Genomic DNA, 22,623 nt, shown 5'->3' with positions numbered 1-22,623 from the left:
ACTCAGAAAATCACCCTTTCAAATTTTCTTTAGTAAATATGGCTTGTATTTTATAAAAAGAATGATAAACAGGAATGTTTTCCTTACCTGAACACAGGCTACACGGGGTGGTAATACTAGGCCCATGTTGTCCCCGTGAACCATTGTCATAACACCAATAGTTCGAGTTGTCAGGCCCCAGGAGTTTTGATAGGCAAACTGCTTCTCTCCTGGTGTCTTTGGATCTTCAAAAACGATTTCAAACATTTTGGAAAAGTTCTGCCCTAAATGATGTGATGTTCCTCCCTAAAATAAAGAGAGAAATATAACCTTTAACAACCTGTTATGCCTTTGAAAATGATTACTACAAGATCATACACCTTAAAATGGCACTAGACCTGTTTTATCTTCCCTGATTTTTTATATTAAATAAGTTTTTAAAGCATAACTGATACAACAAAGAGACTAGGATTAGTCAAAAAGTACTAGATGTGTACTGCTGTGAGTAGCCCCTTTAATAGGAGTAACTTTAACTACAAAGGTTAAAAAGGAATCCATGCTTTGGTAATTCAGGATACAAGCCTTGACTCAACTGATCTCGGAGATTTAGAAGAAGGCAACAGATTCGCTTGAAATTATAATATGGTCTAGAAAGCATATGAAATACTGATTTTTTAAAAGAGTCTACTTCTCTGACGACAGAAATGTGTTGGATCTGCCGCAGGCTGCGCTTACAGTCGCCCATGTGCCCACACAGCAGCTACCTGGATAGCTCTTCCACTAGCAGATATAAACGCTTCTATGGTCGTCGTATAGTCTCCTCCGGCAAATTTCTCCTTTTCAGTCTTTCTTCCTTTCACAACAGGAATTGCCAGCAGTTCTTCATATATCTGAGCATATAAGTCAAGTATCTGCAAGACCTGTAACAACATATTAAATGTAAAAACATTCAAGTTTAGGGCATATTTATTATAGATTATAAAACTATACTACTTAAGATTAATTGTGGTGGAAAAAGCACTTTAAACAGTAAAAACCTCTTTTTATGGAAAGGTTAATGCAGACAGTGTGTATTTATTAAGGAAGACATTCAACAAGGCAGTGTGAAAAGAAATGGAATAACTTTTTAAAATGCACGTAAATTTACAATATAAGAGAAAATAAATGTTTATGAAAGATACACAGTAACCAGGGTGAAAATCTGAAGAATAATTAATTTCACCCATGGGATTATAATTTCTCCTACAGATTAAAGTCCAAAAATATTCTCATCTGAAAATTTAAAACAGCACATTTTCTAATAAAATTTCAATAAGCAGTTTCTTAAGTCCATGTACATTTGAATTAACTTGTTTTTTTCTTTCAACAGGTGATACATAAATTTTAAGTAACAACATAATTTATACCAGCAAGTTATCTTTTAATGTTATTTTGAGATCAGACCAAATTTCAACTTATAGTCATTTACTGAATGATTACTATGTAAAATAGATAGCACTGCATTACTTACAGTTGAAAAAAGAAAAAAAAAAAGCACAGCCTGGACAAAGAAATAGAACATAATTAACATGGAAGACAACTTTTTATACCTCTTCTGCTGCTTCTTCAAACGTAGCAAATGCACTGTGCCCTTCCTGCCAAAGGAATTCACGGGTACGCAGGAAAGGCTGAGGATGCTTGAACTCCCAACGCTGCAAGAGGCAAGAAGACAATCTGGTCATTATAGAGAGCATTTCAATTTTTCTTAACAATGTCATGTGGTTAAGTAATCAGAAACCATAACTGTGACCCAAAACACTTCAAAAATGCTTCCATCATCCTCCCAATCCTTTGAATATAAAAGTAATGAGAAACAAAAAGTGCTTTTTAAACAAAAGAAGAAGAACAAGAATGAAAGAATATAAGAAGGGGTGTGCACCTACCACCACATTGCACCACTGATTGAGCCTGATGGGCAGGTCTCTGTGTGATTGTACCCACTTCGCATATGCAGGATACATTACTGAAAAGACACAGGAAAATACAGGCAGTTAGTCATTGAAGGTTTTATTTCTCCTTGAAGACTGGTAAGAGTTAAACTGGTAATATAATTAATAGGAATTAAAATGTTGTGTTTGTACAAATGTGCTTCCAATGTTTGTAACGGTAAGTGAATGGTATTCATAAAGCAAATTAGTCAAGGAAATAAATCTATCTAAACTTGACCATATTCTATGTTCTTCACAATGAGATTTACATTTAACATTTAACTTGACTGCTTTTCAGCTATTTTGTTTTTAAAAACACTAAGTGAAGATCTTATAGTATATACGATGTTCTATATTAAGTTCTTTGCATTCATTATCCTGTTCAATTTTTACATGCAACCCACAAAGTAGGCATCATAATCTCAACATTAAAGATGTGGAAGCTCAGCTTAGAGAATTTAATAACTTAATGAATCCAGCACAGTTACCTATTAGAACCAGAATTTAGGTTAAATCTATCTGATGCACCTACCAACCACAATGCCATGAACTCTAATTTACGTGAAGGTGCCTGTCTTATAGCCTACTCATGATTATCTACAATTAGCAAATCAATCTGGTATGTGAAACAAAGCTGGTGTCATAATTTCAACAATCCATCATCTAAGTATTATACAAGAGGATCACTAGCAGTATCACATAAAAAGCAAACAACCCTTAATTCTGAAGATGGATAATCACTTTGGAAAACACTGACAAGACCAAAGGCTCAAAACTTCCAAGTAGCACTCCCATTTACTATGTGTAAATTTAGGAAAATCACTTAACCTTTCAGAGACCTTTTTTCCCTGCAAAATGGAGGTAACAACAGCTGCCTCTACCTTTCTCACTACACTGTTGTTGAAAATAATATAAAATGTTGTAAATGAAATCACTTCGTAACCTACAAAAAGCCTACATGAATGTAAACGTAATATTAAAATGACTAACAAAATTTATAACTAAATTTGGCATAAAACATTAGTGTTTGCAACTTTATAATCGATTTCAAGAATAAAAATTATTCCAAGAATAAAATTGCTTGGAAAGTCCTGAAAAATTATAGTATGAAATAAAAAATGATGCAAGTGTTTAAAAAAAAAAAACCATCTTTATCCTAATGACAAAGAGCTCTGCCATGAATAGTGTGCAGAGAATAAAATTCTGTACAACTTAAATTTGCATTCATCTTTATCAACATTCATTAAACTTCATATCGTCAATAAGGATTATAAATATCACAAAATAAAAGTTGAGACTCAACTCTAGAAGCTGTTTCTAATGTTTCAATGAGCTCTCTCCTGCGCTCCAAGGCCCATCCTCACCTGTTTCACTAGTAGGACGAATAGCAATTGGTTCCGCCAACTCTGTTTTACCAGATCTTGTAACCCAAGCAACCTAGTAAAATAAAATCATTTTTCATACATTTTTTAACAGCATTTTTGAGAATCAACACAAATACAAGCAAATCTCTATTTCAATTTTGCTATATTAAGGCAAGTTAAAACAGTTGCTGCTGTTCACTGCAAGAAAAGGTGGAAACCTACTGTCCTTATAAATATTTAGCAAAAAGTAAAACCCAAGTAATTAACGTAACAAACAGAATTATAACATGCTCTGAAAGTAGAAATATAATTTTTTTTAAAAAAATGGCTTTACATTTCTTTAAATTGGTTATTATAACTTGTGTTTTAAATTATCATTCAAGTGTGAACTGAAAATATACTTTTGAGTTTATAAGATAAAATTGCAAAAATAAATAAAGAAAGCTAACTTACCTCAGGGGCAAAGTCAGCAATGTGAGTCTTCTCTTTCTCTAATGCACCTTGAGACACAAACATGGGGAAATAGCAGTTTTCAATGCCAAGTTTCTTGATCTCAGCATCAAAAAAGTCCTTGATGGATTCCCAAATGGCATATGCCCACGGCCGAAGAACATAGCAGCCACTTACATCATAGTATTCAATCATTTCTGACTTCGTGATGACCTTTTTAAAAGAAAAATATAGTCTTTAAAACCTAAATTAAACCAAAATTATAGTACAAGTGCCAAGAGTATGAGAACCCAGCTTCAAATCTGGAGGCTTCCACTGTTGGTATATCCTCTTAATGTGCATATAAAACGGACCTTTCTATTCTGAGAAACACTGGGGCTCTAAACTCTGAAGACAACTTGAATTCCAATCGTGCTTCTGCCGTTTACTATCTTCGTGACTTTAATCCCTTTACCTCACCATAAAAAGAAATCAAATAATGACTATCTCAAAGGGCTACTTCTCCATTCAATACTTTATGTTAACATGCTTTGAAAACTGTGACATGTTACCTGACTATACTATGTATTATTATTAAAGGCATGGCACATTATTACTTTATGTCTGGACTTTAGAATCTAAGTATAAAGTAGCCTTTAAGAAATTTAAAACATAAAAATCAACTGAATTCATACTCACTTGAGAATACCAATCCGCAAGGTTTTCTTCTTTTTTTGCCTCAAGACCCAACCTGCAGGTATGAAAAATAAAATATAAATCCCTTCAATCAGCAATTGTTTTTAGGTTGAATGGAAATAAACCTCTAAAGTTCAAAATAGACTAGTTTTTCTCCAATACGAGTTATTTCTATATCTCTTGTATATTCATTCCCAAGATAATGTTTTTAACCTAGAAAAAGTTCAGTCATCTCTTAAAAGATGGTGAGAGAATGTCCACAAAAAACTAGGAAAGCCAACCCTAACAAAAGCTATGATTTTAATGCAGGCATCTCTTTTATAAAGTTCCTTACAAGGTCATGTGTTTGTAATACAGAGCCTATTCACATACTATTTTCTCACTAAAAAAGAAGTATCTTTTGCTGACCTCAACCCAGGCAAAATTAAAGGTAGTAAGATCAGTGTTTCACTAAAAGTAACATGTAAAAAGTAATAACAATGACTATACATGTATACATGTGTGTATATATAGGTATATATATCCTTACATATTCTACAAGTTCTTCTCACTGCAATAAATAAAAGTTGCAGAGGTAAATTCTTCCAAAATAATTTAGATCTGTAATAAAAAACTATTCCAGGCAATAATCCTTTTCTTGAAACACCAACAACTATTCAAGGAACTGTGATCTTATGATCCACATAGGAAAATCTACCCATTAGCTATGTTTTATAAAAGGTATATCTTTTTTTTTTTTTTTTTTTTTTGTGAGGAGATCAGCCCTGAGCTAACATCCGCCAATCCTCCTCTTTTTTTTTTTTTGCTGAGGAAGACGGCCCTGGGCTAACATCGGTGCCTATCTTCCTCCACTTTATATGGGACGCCGCCACAGCATGGCTTACCAAGCAGTGCGTCGGTGCGCGCCCGGGACCCGAACCAGCGAACCCCGGGCTGCCGCAGCGGAGCACGCGCACCTAACCGCTTGCACCACCGGGCCGGCCCCAAAAGGTATATCTTTTTTGAGTTCAAAAACAAGGCTTTGTTAGCTTAAAACCTTAATGAACTTGCATTTGCATTCTCCGTTGTTTCACTTTGACACATCTCAACAAAAGGCCTAGATGAAACCTGGCCCTCTCACACGCAGTCAGAAGGTCAAAGGTGAGAAGTTCTAGTCTCTCCTCCACTATTCTATAAGGCTCATCACCCAGTCAACAGACAAGAAAAAAAACTGTTGTATTTTCTTGTTTAAGGAGACATTATGGGGGCGTGGCCTATGGCGTAGTGGTTAAGTTCACAAGCTCTGCTTTGGTGGCCCAGGGTACAGTGGTTAGGATCCTGGGCACAGACCTATGCACTGCTCATCAACCCATGCTGTGGCGGCATCCCATACACAAAATAGAGGAAGACTGGCACAGATGTTAGTTCAGGGCCAATCTTCCTCAAACAAAAAGAGGAAGATTGGCAACAGATTTAGCTCAGGGCCAATCTTCCTCACACACACACACAAAAAAAAGACATCCTGTGTATGAGGTAAGTGATGAGAGGTAGAATTTGAAATTCAGCTAAACAAATCTAAAACCAAAGTATCTCAAAATAGTAGTTGCTAATAAGTTTTTCTTCTTATTAAGCCATTAAAGGAACCTAGCACAAAGTTCACTCTAATTTTGGGATGGGGATTATCGACAACAAATGACATTATTCATACAGATTAGAAGATCTTGAAACACCATCTATTCCACTGTTTTGTCTTTAGACCAGCTTTGTTTTACATTTAAACTACCAATTTTAAAATCTTATTGAGAATGAAGTTCTCATTTAGTCCCCACAAAAAATTTTCATTAGAAAAATCTGTTTAAGGTGCAAAACAATGTATATAGTTAGGCTACCAATTATGTTAAAAAGGAGGAAAAAAAGGAACATTTATACATATTTATATTTACTTGTGTAATCAAATGAAAATCTCTCAACGGATACAGAAGGAACTACTAACAGTGGCTACCAATTCATTATGGCAGCAGAGGGAACTGGGAAGATGGAAAACAAGCGTAGGAGGGAGACTTCACTGAACTTTCTATATTCTGAGATTCTTGAACCAAGCACATGAATGTTACCAATTTTAATTAATTAAAAGCTATCTGCTGATATTATAGCTCTAGCATTCTCCAACTCAACGTCACAGTCAAACTAACCAAAACTCGTTTTTTAGAAAGTAATTTAAGAATTGAATTCATTCAAAACTCTGCTTCACTTCAGATGAAGTTTCCACGTTTTATTACCTGGTCTGTTTCTTAGGCCCTTGCCCTTCTCCTGGTCCACTTGATGACAGCCCACTTTCTTGGTTTTTAAAGAGGTCTTTTTTGGGGCCATCATTTTGTTTCTGAGGCTTATTCTGTTTTTCGGATTTATTTTCTTTTTCTTTCTTCCTCTTATCTCTGTCCTCAGCCCCAGTGATAGAGACAGGCTTGTACTCTACTCCTGTCAGAGACTTGTACTGAGCCTTCAGCTGGAGGAGTTCTTGCACAGCTGTATCCACTTGATCCTTTAGTTTAACAAAAGAGGAAAAAGAAAAGATAGGATTTAATTCCAATAACCATCTAAGCACACTTAAACAAATACAGTGTCCAAAGCTTTACAAGCAGATTTGAAAACATAATTAAAGGCAGAGGGGTACAGGGTAGGGCTAGAGAATGTTAAATATATTAACTGCTAAAATAAATAAAAGAATATGATAAACAGGGACAGAATTGTGCAAAAGAGTGAATGGAAAACAGTACAGTCCATTACTGCACTGTCTAAACAGCAGTCACTAGCCACGTGTGGCTATTTAGATTTAAATTAAAGTAAATAAAATTAAGAATTCAGTTCCTCAGTCACAAAAGCCACATTTCAAGTGCTCAATAGCCATATGTGGCCAGTGACGACTGTATTGGACAGAACTGTTATAGAACATTTCCATCATCACAGAAAGTTCTACTAAAAAGTACTAATAGACAACATGTATTCTACTGCAATTTAAGAGCCAATAATTACGTAAGTTGAACATTTCACAATTATAAAGATGACAGTAATTAAGTTTCTATATTATGGTTAAACTTCAAAACTTATGATGCCTTATTGTTTTCCACTCATATGAATCTTTACCAAAAAATCCTACTCCTACAAAAATAATGCAATTAGCACAAACTACACCAGAGCCCAAAATAAAACAGGCCATCTGAGAAGGACAGAGCTTTAGCAGACTGAATCAAACAAAGAGTGTGCACTAATGGTCTACAATGAGCAGGCCCAGTTAGGGTCTAGGTCCCTATTACTCAAGGATCTTACTGACTGCAGAGAAACAATTTAACAAACAATTAAAACAAAGTGTGTCTATTATGTCAGAGACGGGCAGTGTCGTATGAGAACGTTCACACTCATATCTAGTTGTGGGGAGAAAAGACCAACAAAGGTTTCTCTAAACGGCAAGATCAGAGAGTTGAGAAATGAAATCTGTTGGGGCAGAAAGTGTTCCAGGGCCGGCCCCGTGGCTTAGCGGTTAAGTGTGCGCGCTCCGCTACTGGCGGCCTGGGTTCGGATCCCGGGCGCACACCGACGCACCGCTTCTCCGGCCATGCTGAGGCTGCGTCCCACATACAGCAACTGGAATGTGCAACTATGACATACAACTATCTACTGGGGATTGGGGGGGGGGGGGGGGAGGAGGATTGGCAATAGATGTTAGCTCAGAGCCGCTCTTCCTCAGCAAGAGGAGGATTAGCATGGATGTTAGCTCAGGGCTGATCTTCCTCACAAAAAAATAGAAAGTGTTCCAGGCAAAGAACACAGCCTGTAATGTATAAAACAGAAGCACACAAACAAAATACCAACTAACCTTAGATGCTTTTTCAGCTTTAAGTTTTCTAACTACTTCTCCTTGAGAAGCTACTTTGTCGAAAAGTACTTTGGCTTCCGGTGTTTCTGGACCACTAGGCTCAGAGCTTCTGGATGGACTTGAATCTGAACTTTGAGATAGTGGGGGCTGACCAGGTATGTAGTCCTTCCCAGTTTTTTCTTTATACTGAGCTTTCAGGGAGAGTAAGCTTTCTACAGCTTCATTTACTTCAGCCTGAGATAAAAGAGAAAAAAAGAAATATTTAATATCTTCTGAAATTTCTGAAAATTTCAATGTCATTTAAAAATCATTAATTACCACCACAGTATTCCTATAAATAAGTTCATCATGGAGAAACCCAAGCATAAAGGAGTGAAGTCATCAGCCTAAAATAAGATCAAAGCTAAAGAAAAGTTAAAAATATAAATCATATGCACTCTCCTATATACAAGTCATAAAAATAAACATAAACATACATATGCATGTAACACTAACTTTGCAGATAACACTGTAACTTTCCACTTTACATATGTAAACAGACAAATAACAGAACATCCAAGCAAAATGTCAGTGTCCAAGCTCGATGTCTGTAAATAGTGTAGTCAGAATTTACAAAATCAGAATAAAGATCAGCTCCACAGTTTTGCCTAAACAAACCTTATTTCCTTCAGCCTACAAAACAGACACTAAATACAGCATTGAAAAAACCCAGCTTGGGCCCAACTAAAGAACAGTTACATCACTCTTTTACAAATGAGAAGGTATGCTGAGGTTTTAATTAGACATTTACCTACATACCGCATCCTCTGATACTTCAACATAATCATAATGAAAAACAAAATAACCAACCCAATTGAGACACTTGTGACTAGCAGACAAGGACAGCAATGCAGGCAAGGAGCTAAGCTGGACGCTGTACCTGAATGGCAGTACTATCCAACCACAGACCAACATACCCCTGGGAAGCCAAGGCATCAATCAAAACAGAGAGAAAAAGTGCCTCCAAATTCCTTATCTAATTTTTCCTGCTACATTATAACTAACAGTGCTCCACACAGCTAGGAAGCCAGAAAGAATACTGAAATGGTATCAAAGGACTGTGGGAAACATTAGTATACCTTCAAAGAATTTGCACCTATGAGACAGCAAATCACATCTCCTTGTCCAGATACTTTATGATACAGTGTTCTGTTGCCTAGTGACTTAGAGTCTGTCCTACCAGGCACCACACAAAGGAAGTAAAGGTAAGAGGAGAAATCACACAAAGAGAAGCAGGTAGGTTGTCTGATTTATAATCCTGATCTGTCTCATATTTATACTCTGTCTTTAGAATTAAAAGCATTTTCACACCAAAAACTACCTAGTACTCACAAAAGAGACATAGTTAATCAGACACACAAGAATCAAGAAAAAAAGAAACTTCTAGCAGCCAAAAGAAGAAAATGGAAAAGAAGTTAAGGGACTTTCCTGCAACTATTTCTACAAAAAGAGGCCTATTTGAAAGAAGTTCCATTTTATACTCTAAGTAGGTATTCACTAAAGTTTAAAGTCAGATGGCGCACATGTTTCACACAGAAAAAAACCCTTCCTTGGCAAGATTACAACGAGAAACATTATAAAGGAGAAAATGAAGATGGGCAAACTACTTCATTATTGAATGAGACATTCTAAAAACAGAGTAAAATTACATATACCTATATCCCTCCAACTGGGAAATGGAATATTCTAGATAACTAAGTAATCTACTCAGATTATTTTTCATAATAGAGTGAAATTATACTACGCACTATGCAGTCTTCTCTGATGATTTAGAAGGTACCAAAGATTCCTGAGAGAATCAGAATTATCAATACGAAAAATAATCACTATCATTTTATGGCCAGACATAGTATGCCAGACACTATGCTAAGTGCTTTTACATGGGTCATCTTATTTAACTCTCAAAACAAACCTTATCCACATTTTATAGAAGTAAAGCTCAGAAAGATTAAGTACCTTATTCAAAGTTACACAATACGTGGTAGAGCTAGGATTTGAATCTAGGGTTTATTCTAGAGCCTGCGATCTTGACCACTAGAGTCTGCACAGCATTAGAGAAGGCATGAGACGATGATCTAAATGTTCATTTTAATCCTACTAACATGTCGTGAACACTGCTTTCTCAAAAGAGATCTTTGATTCTTACTTGAGTATGTCTCTTAAGATAAGGAAAAAATAATCTCTTGTAACATTCTAGTTGTCTGGATTAAAAGGCATTTACAAAGAGAAATCAGATGGTACTACCCGGTACAAGCTTATATAACAGCAGAAGCTTATAAAGGACTTGCTAACAGATTTTAAGCTCTTAATGACAAAGACTGATTTAAACCTATCTAACATATGCCAATACAAACACGAAAAGTTTTCAATAAATAATTGTTACTGTAGATGAATGAGAAAGGCTGAACAGCCTACAAAAGAGACTTCAGTAAAGGTTTAAGATGGAAATTTGAGGAAGTAAAAATGATCCTCAAAATATGATTGAGAATGGAGAAAAGCGAACAGAATTCACCTGGTTACATTTAGACGAAAAGTACTCAACTATTTCTGCAGCAGCCACTAGATGGCCTTTCTCCAAGAGAAAAGAAGGGAACAAAAAGAAAAACCTAGAACTTTACCAATTTAAAGTTATAAGAATACAACCTTGCAAAATGGCCTGAGCACTTCAATTTTCAGTGAAAAAAAGCTGTTTTTAAAAAAAAAAAAAACTTTTTTCAAAGTTTATCTATTTCTTTCAACTCTATTAATGGTCACCCACCTTTGCTCCTTACTAGCACTTCTGAGAGAACTACACCCACACACAGCAGTGGTGATGATGCCCCACAGCAGAGGTTCTCACTTGGTGGGGGTGAGACGCGAATGGTAATCACAAGAGGGAATTCTTCCAAGTGGGGGAGGGCGAGTGCTTAAGTCTCTATGATATAAAAGCCTGCTAGGAGATTCAGTGAACTAAAAGTTCACAGATTTTTAAAGAAAGGCATTTTTTTTTAAGTCAACTGATTAGAAATCTGTGTTTAGCTTAAATGCCTAACCCTGCAGAAACAGCCCAATCACTGCACCATGATCCAGGAGCCAGTAAAACACAGTACAGAGCCCAGATTCTGGAGTCAGTCTGGGTTAGAACAGCTGCTCAGCCGCTTCTCAATTGGGCTCTCCGGTTCACTTACCTAAATCACAATGTGTCTGCTACTTTTCTCTGACACAAATCGATCAATACAAATTCCTCAGATTTACCTAGAAGTAAGTCTTGTGAAATGTCTTGTCTCACAAGATGGACGGATTTCATTCATTCTATTTATTTTATTTAAAGCAAGTTTGCATTAAGTTCCATAAAAACAGATACAGCAGGAACCCACTGTACACAAATTCCAAACAGGAAGCTCAAAAACCATCAAGGGAAAGGATGAGTTTGTTTCTTCTGACTCCCCCTGCCCCCCGCCCCGCCCCGCCCCGTCCCCTCCTGCCACAACCTTCATTTTTTTGGCCTGAGAATTCTTAAGGCTATTTGGGGTAGGGGTGAAGGGAGGTGGTTTTCTAGAACAGCCTGTTTTCTGGACAAAGGGGTATAACAATATGGTTCTTTTCCTGATAAACTGTGATTTGGGTTTTAAAACTAAAAGCACTGGCATAAAATACAAAAGAGCAAAGATAAAATATTTAAGACGAATTACCAGGGGTATAAAATACAAGGTGCTCTGAATTAAAATGCTGCACTTGCAGAAAGAAAAGGCAATCAGCACCCATCCAGAGATGGAGTTTGACAAAAAGAGACTATTAATGACAAGATGAAATAATTGTAAATTACTATTTTTATTTAATGTAATAATCACTTGATTTTGCTGCCCTTTATTACTTCAATTTGAAAAATTATTAACCATAAGGGTTCTCAAAAATCTTTCCTCTAAGGGAGGAGTCAGCAAACTTTTTCAATAAAGGGCCAGGGCTAGAGAGTAAATATTTTAGCTTTGTGGGTCTCTGTTGCAACTACTCAATTCTACAATTGTAGCATGAACACAGCCTTAGACAACATGTAAACTAATGAGTGTGGCTGTGTTCCAGTAAAATTTCATTTACAAAACACAGATGCAGGCCATAGTTTGCAGAACCCTGTTCTCGAGTCGAAAGTGTCACCAGTATTTCATAAAGCCTTTAACTTACTATTTTCTGACTCCCATTTCAAGCAGTACTATAATTTTATGTTCAAAACACTGCACTCATTTAAATTTCAAATCAGTGAAATCTGTTCAAAATCAAAATTTTATTTTATTTTTTGAAACTATAGCTTGAGAACTTTAAAAGTTAAGACTTAATTTTTGAAAAGTGACTTTAATTTTTAACTTAACTCAGCACTCAGAATTACTACACCTTTGGTGTACTCTCAGATATGCACCTCTATATCTGCTTGATCCACTACTTTAACGCAGCAACCTACCGAGCAGGAGGAACAGGGAGAGGAGCAGACGGTGGACTTGAAAGGGGAATGAAAGGGGGCCTTCCAGGTTTTTATTCCTTGCCCACCTTTTGCTTACACTCTACCTTTATGCTTAAAAGGTCTTACACAGAATCACCTATCTAATCCCGAAGCAGAAAAGGGGGTGGGCGAACAAACAGAGAAAGAAAAGTCTAATTGAAACCTGTGACTATAAAACCTCAGCCAATCACCTTCCTCACCACTAAACATGACGCAGTGAAAGAACTACTTTTGTAGGAAATGGAATGGCTAAGAGGCCTTAACAAATTATTAATGTAAAATAAGCACAGACTTGCTTAATAAATAATAATGAACCAGTAAAACCATAACTCTCTGGTGCTTAGACGGCAATGCCCCACTACTACCACCTCTAATGGGAAATAACTTGGAATTCAGTCAAAATTGGAATCCAGGCTTTGCAAACTTCAGCAGGAAGTTACTTTCATATTCACAGTTTTTCACTGGTTACTAAAACCAACAAATAAAAAAAGGGATATTATTTCAATATTATTGGACATGGTTGTTGTGAGGATTAAATATAAAAATAGCAACAGTGTATAATAAACAGAGCCAGATGTGGTCTAAATAACACCTCCATTCCCAGTAATGGGGTTAGTTCTCTAGAACAGAAGAGGGCACTGTTCACTACTCTTAGCATTTAGAGAAAAATAATACAAGCAATACTTTGAAACATAGATATAGAACATTTGTAGGCATTCAACAAATGTAGGTTAAACTAAACTGAAGTCAGATTCATTTTAGTATAACATTTATCGTTACCCAAAAGCACCAAGGAATAGTATCTGCCCGATTACCAAAGAAATTTTCATTTTTTACCCATATGCTGACTGTTCATAACCTTGACAGTGCAATTTCAGGAAAGCATGATATAATTCGTTAATCCAATGGGATGGGAGATGTAGTTGGCTGTTGCTCTAAGTATAATGGTTGCTGCTGTTACTACCCCACACACAACTAGCTGACCAAGAATCAGCACAGAATCTCAATGTACTCTATTAAGAATGAAGCAATTTAAACACCAAAGACCTTCCCCCCAAATTACATCTAGAAAGGGGTCCACAGTTAGTGTCTGACATACAGAACAAAATGCTCCTAACCTCACCACAGGGTAGGAGCTATCAAAGATTTATACCCTAAACCCATACATCTAGCAGCCTTTATTCCTTGAAGCAAAGCTGTTTTGGATCATCATAGCTCTGCAGGATTTCAATAGGCTCACTAAAGATACAAAAGAACATTTCTCACACTTTACAATGGAAAGACAGAAAAATATTAACTTCTGGAGCATAACTCCAAGGTCTCCCCAAATAATTTTCTCTCCTCAGCAGAGGTCAAATGTCCATGAATCAAAGTATCTTAGGGTGCAGGGTTTCCAGTCAGAAGCCTAGCAACTCATTAATGAGGTGAGGGACTTACAACCTCAAGTTACTAGATCATTCTCCAACCAAAGCCCAGGATGCTGATGAGACCACAGATGCCTGAGAGCATCTTAGAACAAACCTCCTCCAGCCACATAAATCAAGCCCGTGGTTCACCACACCTCTCTGTGTTCATGCCACAGCCAGCCTAAATTCTATTTGGGATAGCTTATCAGGGACTGAATTTTATCCAGTTACAGCACTATTTATTTGATCATGTTTTAGAACTATGCTACTATTTGAGTAAATCTATAGATCTTGATTATTAAACATGGATCTTTCTCTATCACAGATGCCATTCCTTTTGTCTCTTACTTACAGCAAGCAATCCCGTTCCACACTCATTGCCACCACCCACTTGGCTAAATGTTTGCCTCAAGATATCACTAAAAGAAGAATAAAATTTATACTTCAGTCAAAATTTGGTACCACTTGAGGGTTCCCCTATGAAGAACCTGAAATAGTCACCGGTCAAAAACCTTTTGACAACCAATTATACCCTAAATACACCTTGAACCTTCATACCTGTCTGCCTTTTCTGGTACTATCTTCTATACCAGTGGTTGGCCAGCAGTATCACATGGACAACTTTTTACAAATGCATATTCTCTGCATACTCTGGACTTAGTGAAGCAGAAACTTAAGAGGTGGGGCCCAGCAATACATGCTTTAGCAAGTGCTCCATTAATTCTGATACAAGATAAGGCTTGAGAACCATGGATCTATGCTTAAGAGTACCTTCCTCTGAACTTTGTTCACCCATAAAGGGCTTCTTCTACTTCAGGACTATTTTTAATATCCCTTATATTGTTTCCTCCTTCCCCGCGACTTATAACCACAAACACTTCTGAGAGCAATTTATACATATCACACACGATCACAGTCAGTGTGTTGTTTCCCCACCAGCTGCCTTCCCCCCACTAGATGGTGAGCTGCTTCTTATTAATACTTTCAGAGCTTGCCAAATAGCAGGTATCAGTAAATGTTGATTTTAATGTCAAAATATTCAAGCAGACAGTCTATAAACAACGTGTCTTATAAGATGAGACTACCCCAAGCAGTTTGAATTCATGAGCTTCCTTACAAGCTTGTCCTGACTCGCTCCAGCATACTGACCTTAGGGGCTTTTTCAGCTTTCAGTTTACGAACCACCTCCCCTTGTGCAGCAACTGCATCATGCAGAGATTTAATTTCCAGAATACTTGCTGATGATTTAGAAGAAACATTCTGTACCACCGCAGGAGGAGGATTTCCAGGTTTATATTCCTGGCCAGTTTTCTCCTTATACTCAGCTTTCAAAGCCAAAAGCTGTTTTACAGCTGCATCTATATCTTCCTTTGCTGCTTTCTTGGCTTTTAACTCACGAACCACATCCCCTTGAGCAGCCACTCTGTTGTAAAGGACCAAGGAATCCTCAGATGTAGCACAAGTATTATTTAAAGAAGGAGCTGGTTTTTCCTTAAAAGGAGTAGCTGTCTATAGAGGCAGAAAACCAAAAGTAAATGATTAACTCATGTTAAATGTCTTCCCACAAAATTATATGAAGCTGATTGTTTTATGTGTCAAGCTAAAAATAAAATTTGAAAATTTGAATCCTTTAAAAAGTTTAAATGAATAACCTCATTTCTAAAAATCTATCCTAACGAAAAATGACAGAAGTAAACAAAGGTAGAAGTACATGGATACTCAACAGAACATTTTTATCATAATAAAAAACGGAAAATAACCTAAATCTTTACAAGTAGGGAACTAGTTAAAGAAATCATGACACACTGATCAAATCTGAGAATAAATCACTGCTCCACCACATACTAGCTGTGCGACTTTGAATTAGATACCTAAGCTGTTTCTGTTTTTTAACTGTAAAAGAAGGATAGTAATTTTATTGAACCCAGCAGGTTGATGAGAAAATAAAAGGTAATAAATCTGTGTAAATCTTTTAGTTACCAAGGCTGAGAAAAAGCAAACATCAGTAAGTGTTAGGAACTATTATTAATAATAATTTTTTAAAAGATAAGATATATGTAGATTGTTGACAAGGCAAGAGCTCCATGAAATACTGATACAATTTTAACTCACTATCGTGGAACAATTCCATGTATAAAATTACATGTTTATAGGCATATGGTTGCATATAAGTATACACAACAAATCCAGAAATATGTTCACGAAAATGATCTCTGGATAGTGAATAACTATACTACTCTAATTCTATGTCATGCTTTTTCCTTCAGCCTAGAATGCTTTCCTCCCTACTGAAACCCTTCCAAATGTAACCCAGCTCATATCATATCTTCCTCGTGACTTTTTTATTTAATGGTCTTCTACTTAATTTTTCAGAATAATCTCATCCATACTCATGGCGTCATGTGTATTAAACTCAAAAATGTCTCATCTCTCCTCCAGAACTCTGTCCTGATCCAGACCCAGCACTCTGAATGGGCCTTAAGACATCTCTGCCTCGACAGCTAAGAGGCACCTCAAGGTATATCAGAGTTGCATGAACCTGCTTCAGGGTGCCACAGAAAATTCATAGGGGTGCCATAGGATATTTTTAATATTTCAGGTAAACAGAGCAATATACCAAACATCTGTCAAACACTGCATGTACTACAAGCTAAAGGTGGTTCAGTTTTAACATTAGAGAGTGCTACATTCCTTTCAGTGATGTCATATCTTTGCAAAGCTGGATTTTCCACAGCTGCTGTGTTAAAAATCAAATACCACAGGAAAATCACTGTGGAATAGGAAATAATCAATGGCAGCATCCAATCTGAGTCCAAGGTTCTAGAAAGAAAAGTATTATTTTTTCTTTCAATTTGTCTATCACTTTAAGAATGAAATAAAAATAAGAATAAAATGAAAATATTTAACATTTGAGAATAAAATATTTTAAGAATAAAATTAAAGTTTCTTTTCTTTCAATTTACATGTACTTTTTTTTTCAAATGGCTATTAAGTTACTGGAAGATAAATATTTATCTAGTTGTTTGAACTTAACTACTTAATAAAGAGAACTGTCAGAAATTTCATTTAGCCTAGGGGTGCCATGAAAAAGTTACTGAGAAACGATGGGTGCTATGAACTGAGCAAGTTGAGGACCTCTGGCCCACACAAGAAACCCCCTAATTCTCTAGACATGTCACCACCTCTCAAATCCACATACTGTATGATGAGGACAGAAGTTCTGTCTCCATCTGGAACATCCCTCCCAACCCTGACTGCCAGGCAGATTCCTAACACATTCTTACAGACAGAGATTAAGCACTACCTCCAAAATGCAAAAGGAATAGAAAAAAACAAGAAAACAGTTTCCGATCATCCACAACACAGCAGTTCCTCTCTTTTTTTTCTTTTCCAAACCTAACTGACTACCAGGAGCTCTTCTCCCAGAGGCACTGGAGTTTGACAGAAAAGTACAGACAGGGAGCCAGGAAACCAGGTCACTGTCTTGACTCTGTCAATGACAACTTTTGTTATCTTGGGCAAGGCTTTTTTTTTTTCCTTCTCACAAGATGAGCAGCTAAGAATAGGTAGTCCTCAACCTACTCCTCAGCTCTGCACAATGCTCCTGACTAAAGCAGACAGGCTATTAAAAAGAAAAAGATCTACTGCATCTCTACTAGGAAAAAAAAAATTTTTTTCTAAAAACATTCTTTTAATCTAGTCTTTCTTCTTTCTTTTTCACATAAATTAAATTTTAAAAATCTTGTTTTTAAGGTATTTTGAAAACTTTATGAAAGAACAACAAAACCCCCAAAAGTCTAAGAGTTATTGTCTTCTTCATTCTCAACAATAAGAAGGACAACCATTTGTAAAGAAGTAGATTTAAACCCTAGGATACAAGGATCACTGATTTGAGACATATCCATTAAAGTCAAAACTTACCTCACTTTTTGTCATTTCTACCTTGGTCTTTTCCTTTGACCCAGATGTTGGCATTTCTTTTGTATGCCCATCAGGAATGAAAATCAAAACACATGGGGCTTCTCTGCAACTATATGGGCTAAAAAGAAAATGAAGGGCCAAGAAAGTTTATTTGAACAAAATTATCTGACAGAAATTAAAATTTAATTCCTAGATTAATTCAATGGCACCGTGTTAATACTTTTCAAAGTATAAATAGTCCATTCCCTTATTATTCAAATCAGAGGCTCTTCAGAATAGTTTAAAGACAACAAATACATAAATAAAAATTGACAATGCTCATTATAAATTTCCAATTTATTAAATTTTATAGACATGAACATGATTCATATTTGAGGTAATCTTTGATCCATACTTGAGTTAATTTTTATATACGGTATGAGGTTGGGGGTTCAACTTCACTCTTTTGCATGTAGCTATCCAGTTGATCCAGTACCATTTGTTGCACAGCTCAACAATTTTTTTTAGAATAAACTGAGAATCTATTCTGTTCTAGGCATTACTCTAGTTGGTGGCACCACCACCACCACTACCACCATCATCACTAAATATTTAATGACAACATAGTAAGTACCAGGCCCTGTGACATGCTGTTTACATGCGTGATCTTACTTGACTAAGGCAATGTGATACTAAGATGAATAAGAAGAAAGTATAGGCCCCTGATGAATTCCAGCAGTAGAAACAAAACAGACAGATAGATTTAAAAGTGTGTGACAAATATTCTTTTTTTTTTTCTTTTTTTTTAAAGATTTTATTTATTTATTTTACCCCCAAAGCCCCAGTAGATAGTTGTATGTCATAGTTGCACATCCTTCCAGTTGCTGTATGTGGGACGCGGCCTCAACATGGCTGGAAAGGGGTGCCTTGGTGCGCGCCTGGGATCCGAACCAGGGCCACCAGCAGCGGAGCGTGCGCACTTAACCACTAAGCCACGGGGCCGGCCCGTGACAAATATTCTGAAGAGGAAAAGGCTAGATGCTATGGAGACATATAGGTTGGGTGCCTATCCACATTAGAGGAATACAAGAAAGCTCTGGAGGAAGTAACATTTGAAAGGTTACCCAGATGTGAAAAAAAAAAGCAGGGCCATTCCAGGAAAAGGCAAGAGGTTAAAAGGCACTTGATGCCTTTGGAAGTCCAAGCAGTCCAGTATTTTGAACAGAAGGGATCAGGGAGAAGTAAACTACAACAGATATGGCTCAGGAGGGTAGAGAGGCCACAACATGAAAAAGCTTGCATGTCAAACTAAGAAGTTTAGATTTTACTCTGACGCTAACAAGAATTTTTAAGCAGGGAGGAAATGTGATAAAATTATTACTTTGAAATTTTTATACTGGTGGCCATATGAAAAGTGGATCAGAAAAGGGTAAAGCTGGAGACACAAGAAACTACTTTAGAACTTGTTTTGGCAATCAAGGAAGAAATGCTAAGGGCCTGAAATAAGGCAGAGCAGCAAATGATTGAGATGGACTAAACAGGCAGTACAAACAACAAAGTTTACTCATTAGAACGGGGGATAAAGGAGAAGAACAGGTCAGAGATGGTACCTAGAATCTTAGAATTATGAAGATACTGAGTTTGAGGTACTCAAAAGATATCTATTCAGAGATGTCTAACAGGCATTAGATTCACAAGTCTGGAGCTCAGGAGAGAGGTCTGATCACACAGTTAAAGACATGCAATGAAAAAAGAGCAGAGAGAAAAAGAAAACCGAAAGGAACATGGACAAAAATCTAGAAACTGAAAGTTCTAATAATAATTCTGTTACTTCACAGTTTGAAAGAAATAAGCATTTGTTATTTTCCTCCAAATGTACCTGCTGTACTATTTATATTCTACAATACATCTACTGAAAATACACAATAAAGAAAAAGGTAATGGTAATAATTTCACCCAAAGATATACTATAATTTTTTTCTTTATACTCGGACTACATGAAGATGAATTATAGGATGGTTTAGTTTTAGAAATGAATAACTTGTTAGTATTATGCTGTTTCAAAGTTGTCACTTGTTACAATAAAGTCTGAAATATTAAAGATACAAGAACAAATCAGGGCCGGCCCTATGGCTTGGCGGTTAAGTGCGTGCGCTCTGATGCTGGCAGCCCGGGTTCGGATCCCGGGCGCGCACTGACGCACTGCTTCTCCAGCCATGCTGAGGCCGCGTCCCACATACAGCAACTAGAGGGATGTGCAGCTATGACATACAACTATCTACTGGGGCTTTGGGGGAAAAATAAATAAATAAATAAAATTATAAAAAAAAAAAAGAACAAATCAAACTGAATAGAGAACTGTCAGGTACAGTATTTTAGTGGAAGTTCAATTTTTAAAATACTATTTACTATAAGAGCTTTAAGCATGTTCATTTAAATGTTCAGTTACATTTATTTACCTAACAGGTTCATAAGGTTGGTCACATATGAAGAATCCTCTTCTCTGGAGTTGTATAATGTCTCCTTTTTTCAAATCCTTAAGGCAGGGATCACCCAGCATTAGTTCTTCATGCTGTAAAGATAACATAAGACCAAAATACACTTTCTTAAAAATCAGAGCACTGAAGACAATTCTGACGTGCAAGCGGTTTTTCCAGTAGCTGGAATATTCCCATTTTAAACAGATATGTTGGGGCCGGCCCGGTGGCGCAAGCGGTTAAGTGAGCGTGCTCCGCTGCGGTGGCCCGGGGTTCACCAGTTCGGATCCCAGGCGGGCACCGATGCACCACTTGGCAAGCCATGCTGTGGCAGCGTCCCATATAAAGTGGAGGAAGATGGGCACGGATGTTAGCCCAGAGCCAGTCTTCCTCAGCAAAAAGAGGAGGATTGGCAGATGTTAGCTCAGGGCCGATCTTCCCCACCAAAAAAAAAGACGTTAACAACTTTACTACTTAAGCAAACACAGTGAAACAGTGAAGCATTAAAATAACAATTACACTTATTGTATTTTTAAAAGATAACATTTAACCTCATCTGTAAAATGGAACCATTACTCTTTTACATCTTGTTCTTTTAACAAAAGTCTAGAAAATCTTTTCCATTTTATTTGAGGAACCAAATACTTAAAACTAATTTTTAAAATTCTAAAGAAAAGTTTATATAACAGGGAAAGATGAAACATGGTTTCTTTGGAGGCTACCTTACTGTTCGTGTTGACATACTGCTTGAAGTCCTCATCTTTTCCCAGCACTGGCTTTGTGATCAAGTGCTCGTAAGTGACACAGACGGCGGGAACAGGAAGAGCACGTGCAGTCTCTGCAAGCCAAGTGATCTTCGTGGTTTTCTTGTAGTCTTTGTTCTCCAAATTCAATTGTGCATCAAGAGAGAGAATTTTTCCATCTGCATTTCTAGATATAAGATTGAAAAGTGTTTAAAGAAAAGAAGGCATAACTGCCATAAATGCATTTCTTTGTTCTGTATCTGTAATAAATAGATAAGGAATTTTCTTTGAAAAAATTTAAAATCAAATATTCACTTGAGCTTCTAATATGTGCCAGCATATACCAGAGATAAATAAAATATAATCCCTGCTATCAAGACATTAATAATCCACTGGAGAACAGATCCACATATACCTGATAAAGAGTATGAACATATTTATAAATTTTAAAGTCACCTACATTAAGCATTAGCAAATCTAAAATACTATACTTTAAAACGTTTAACAATTACTTGAAATCATATGCAATGACTGAACAATTAAGATTTCAGAGTTTACACAAATTAACCTTAGCATACTATATTCCATTTACATAACATTAAGAACAAATTGATAAGTGTACTTCATTATAATAACTGGAAGTTCATATTCATCATGAAACAATTTTAAAGTAGATTTTAGGATAAAGAATATGTTATATATACAATTCTGTCCAAAGGATCCCTCCACCAGCAATTGTATAATGAGAATTAGATGATAAAAAGGAGACCTAAAGCATTAGAACTATTTTTTATAACAAGATGTAGTAACTTTCAACATCACAAGCAAAAGATATCCTGACACACTATTAATAAACTGGAACATAACCGAAGAAAATTTTAACGTGTCCACAATTTGCACTATCTATGCCTGGGCAGATTTACCAGTCAGCATTTTGAGTGGGTATGAATTCGGTCATTTTTCATAAGTGAATAAACATAAAAGACTTTTCTTCTATATTTATTTGAAAACAAACAAAAAGTTCTTACTTGTGTATTTTAGTAATGTTGATGTTGCCCCAGTTTATAAAGGTAACCATCTCACCCTCTGACAACGTCTCTGCATCAGCACCTTCAATGAAAACTTTAGGACTATACCACACAGGTTTCAAGCCAACATCAGGATTCTGATTGATAAAAAAAGGAGAGTGTTGGTTGAAACAACTTATTGAATCTAGTATGCAAATTTATACATTCATTCATTTTATTCTTTAATCAAACAAAAGTTATCTGTATTAGTTTAAATCCCAGCTCTGTGACA

General features: G+C 36.4%; 1 protein-coding gene across 1 annotated transcript in view; it reads right to left on the bottom strand.

Moving 5' to 3' along the window:
- Positions 1-22,623, bottom strand: part of EPRS1 (glutamyl-prolyl-tRNA synthetase 1) — a 65,846-nt gene that overhangs the window by 12,679 nt on the left and 30,544 nt on the right. Inside the window, exons 14-27 of the mRNA XM_058533688.1 lie at positions 22,353-22,489; positions 21,304-21,511; positions 20,564-20,676; positions 18,126-18,243; positions 15,354-15,713; positions 8,289-8,522; positions 6,694-6,956; positions 4,439-4,490; positions 3,764-3,973; positions 3,311-3,383; positions 1,902-1,981; positions 1,569-1,670; positions 744-899; positions 88-285 (exon numbers count right to left, since the gene is read on the bottom strand). Of these exons, the coding sequence (XP_058389671.1) occupies positions 88-285; positions 744-899; positions 1,569-1,670; positions 1,902-1,981; positions 3,311-3,383; positions 3,764-3,973; positions 4,439-4,490; positions 6,694-6,956; positions 8,289-8,522; positions 15,354-15,713; positions 18,126-18,243; positions 20,564-20,676; positions 21,304-21,511; positions 22,353-22,489 (2,304 nt within the window). The remainder of the gene's footprint in view (positions 1-87; positions 286-743; positions 900-1,568; positions 1,671-1,901; positions 1,982-3,310; positions 3,384-3,763; positions 3,974-4,438; positions 4,491-6,693; positions 6,957-8,288; positions 8,523-15,353; positions 15,714-18,125; positions 18,244-20,563; positions 20,677-21,303; positions 21,512-22,352; positions 22,490-22,623) is intronic.

This window comes from Diceros bicornis, chromosome 38 (assembly GCF_020826845.1).
Source record: "Diceros bicornis minor isolate mBicDic1 chromosome 38, mDicBic1.mat.cur, whole genome shotgun sequence".
Lineage (NCBI taxonomy): Eukaryota > Metazoa > Chordata > Mammalia > Perissodactyla > Rhinocerotidae > Diceros > Diceros bicornis.
The sequence above is the reverse complement of the archived record's forward strand: the minus strand, read 5'-3'. Positions and strand labels throughout refer to the sequence as shown.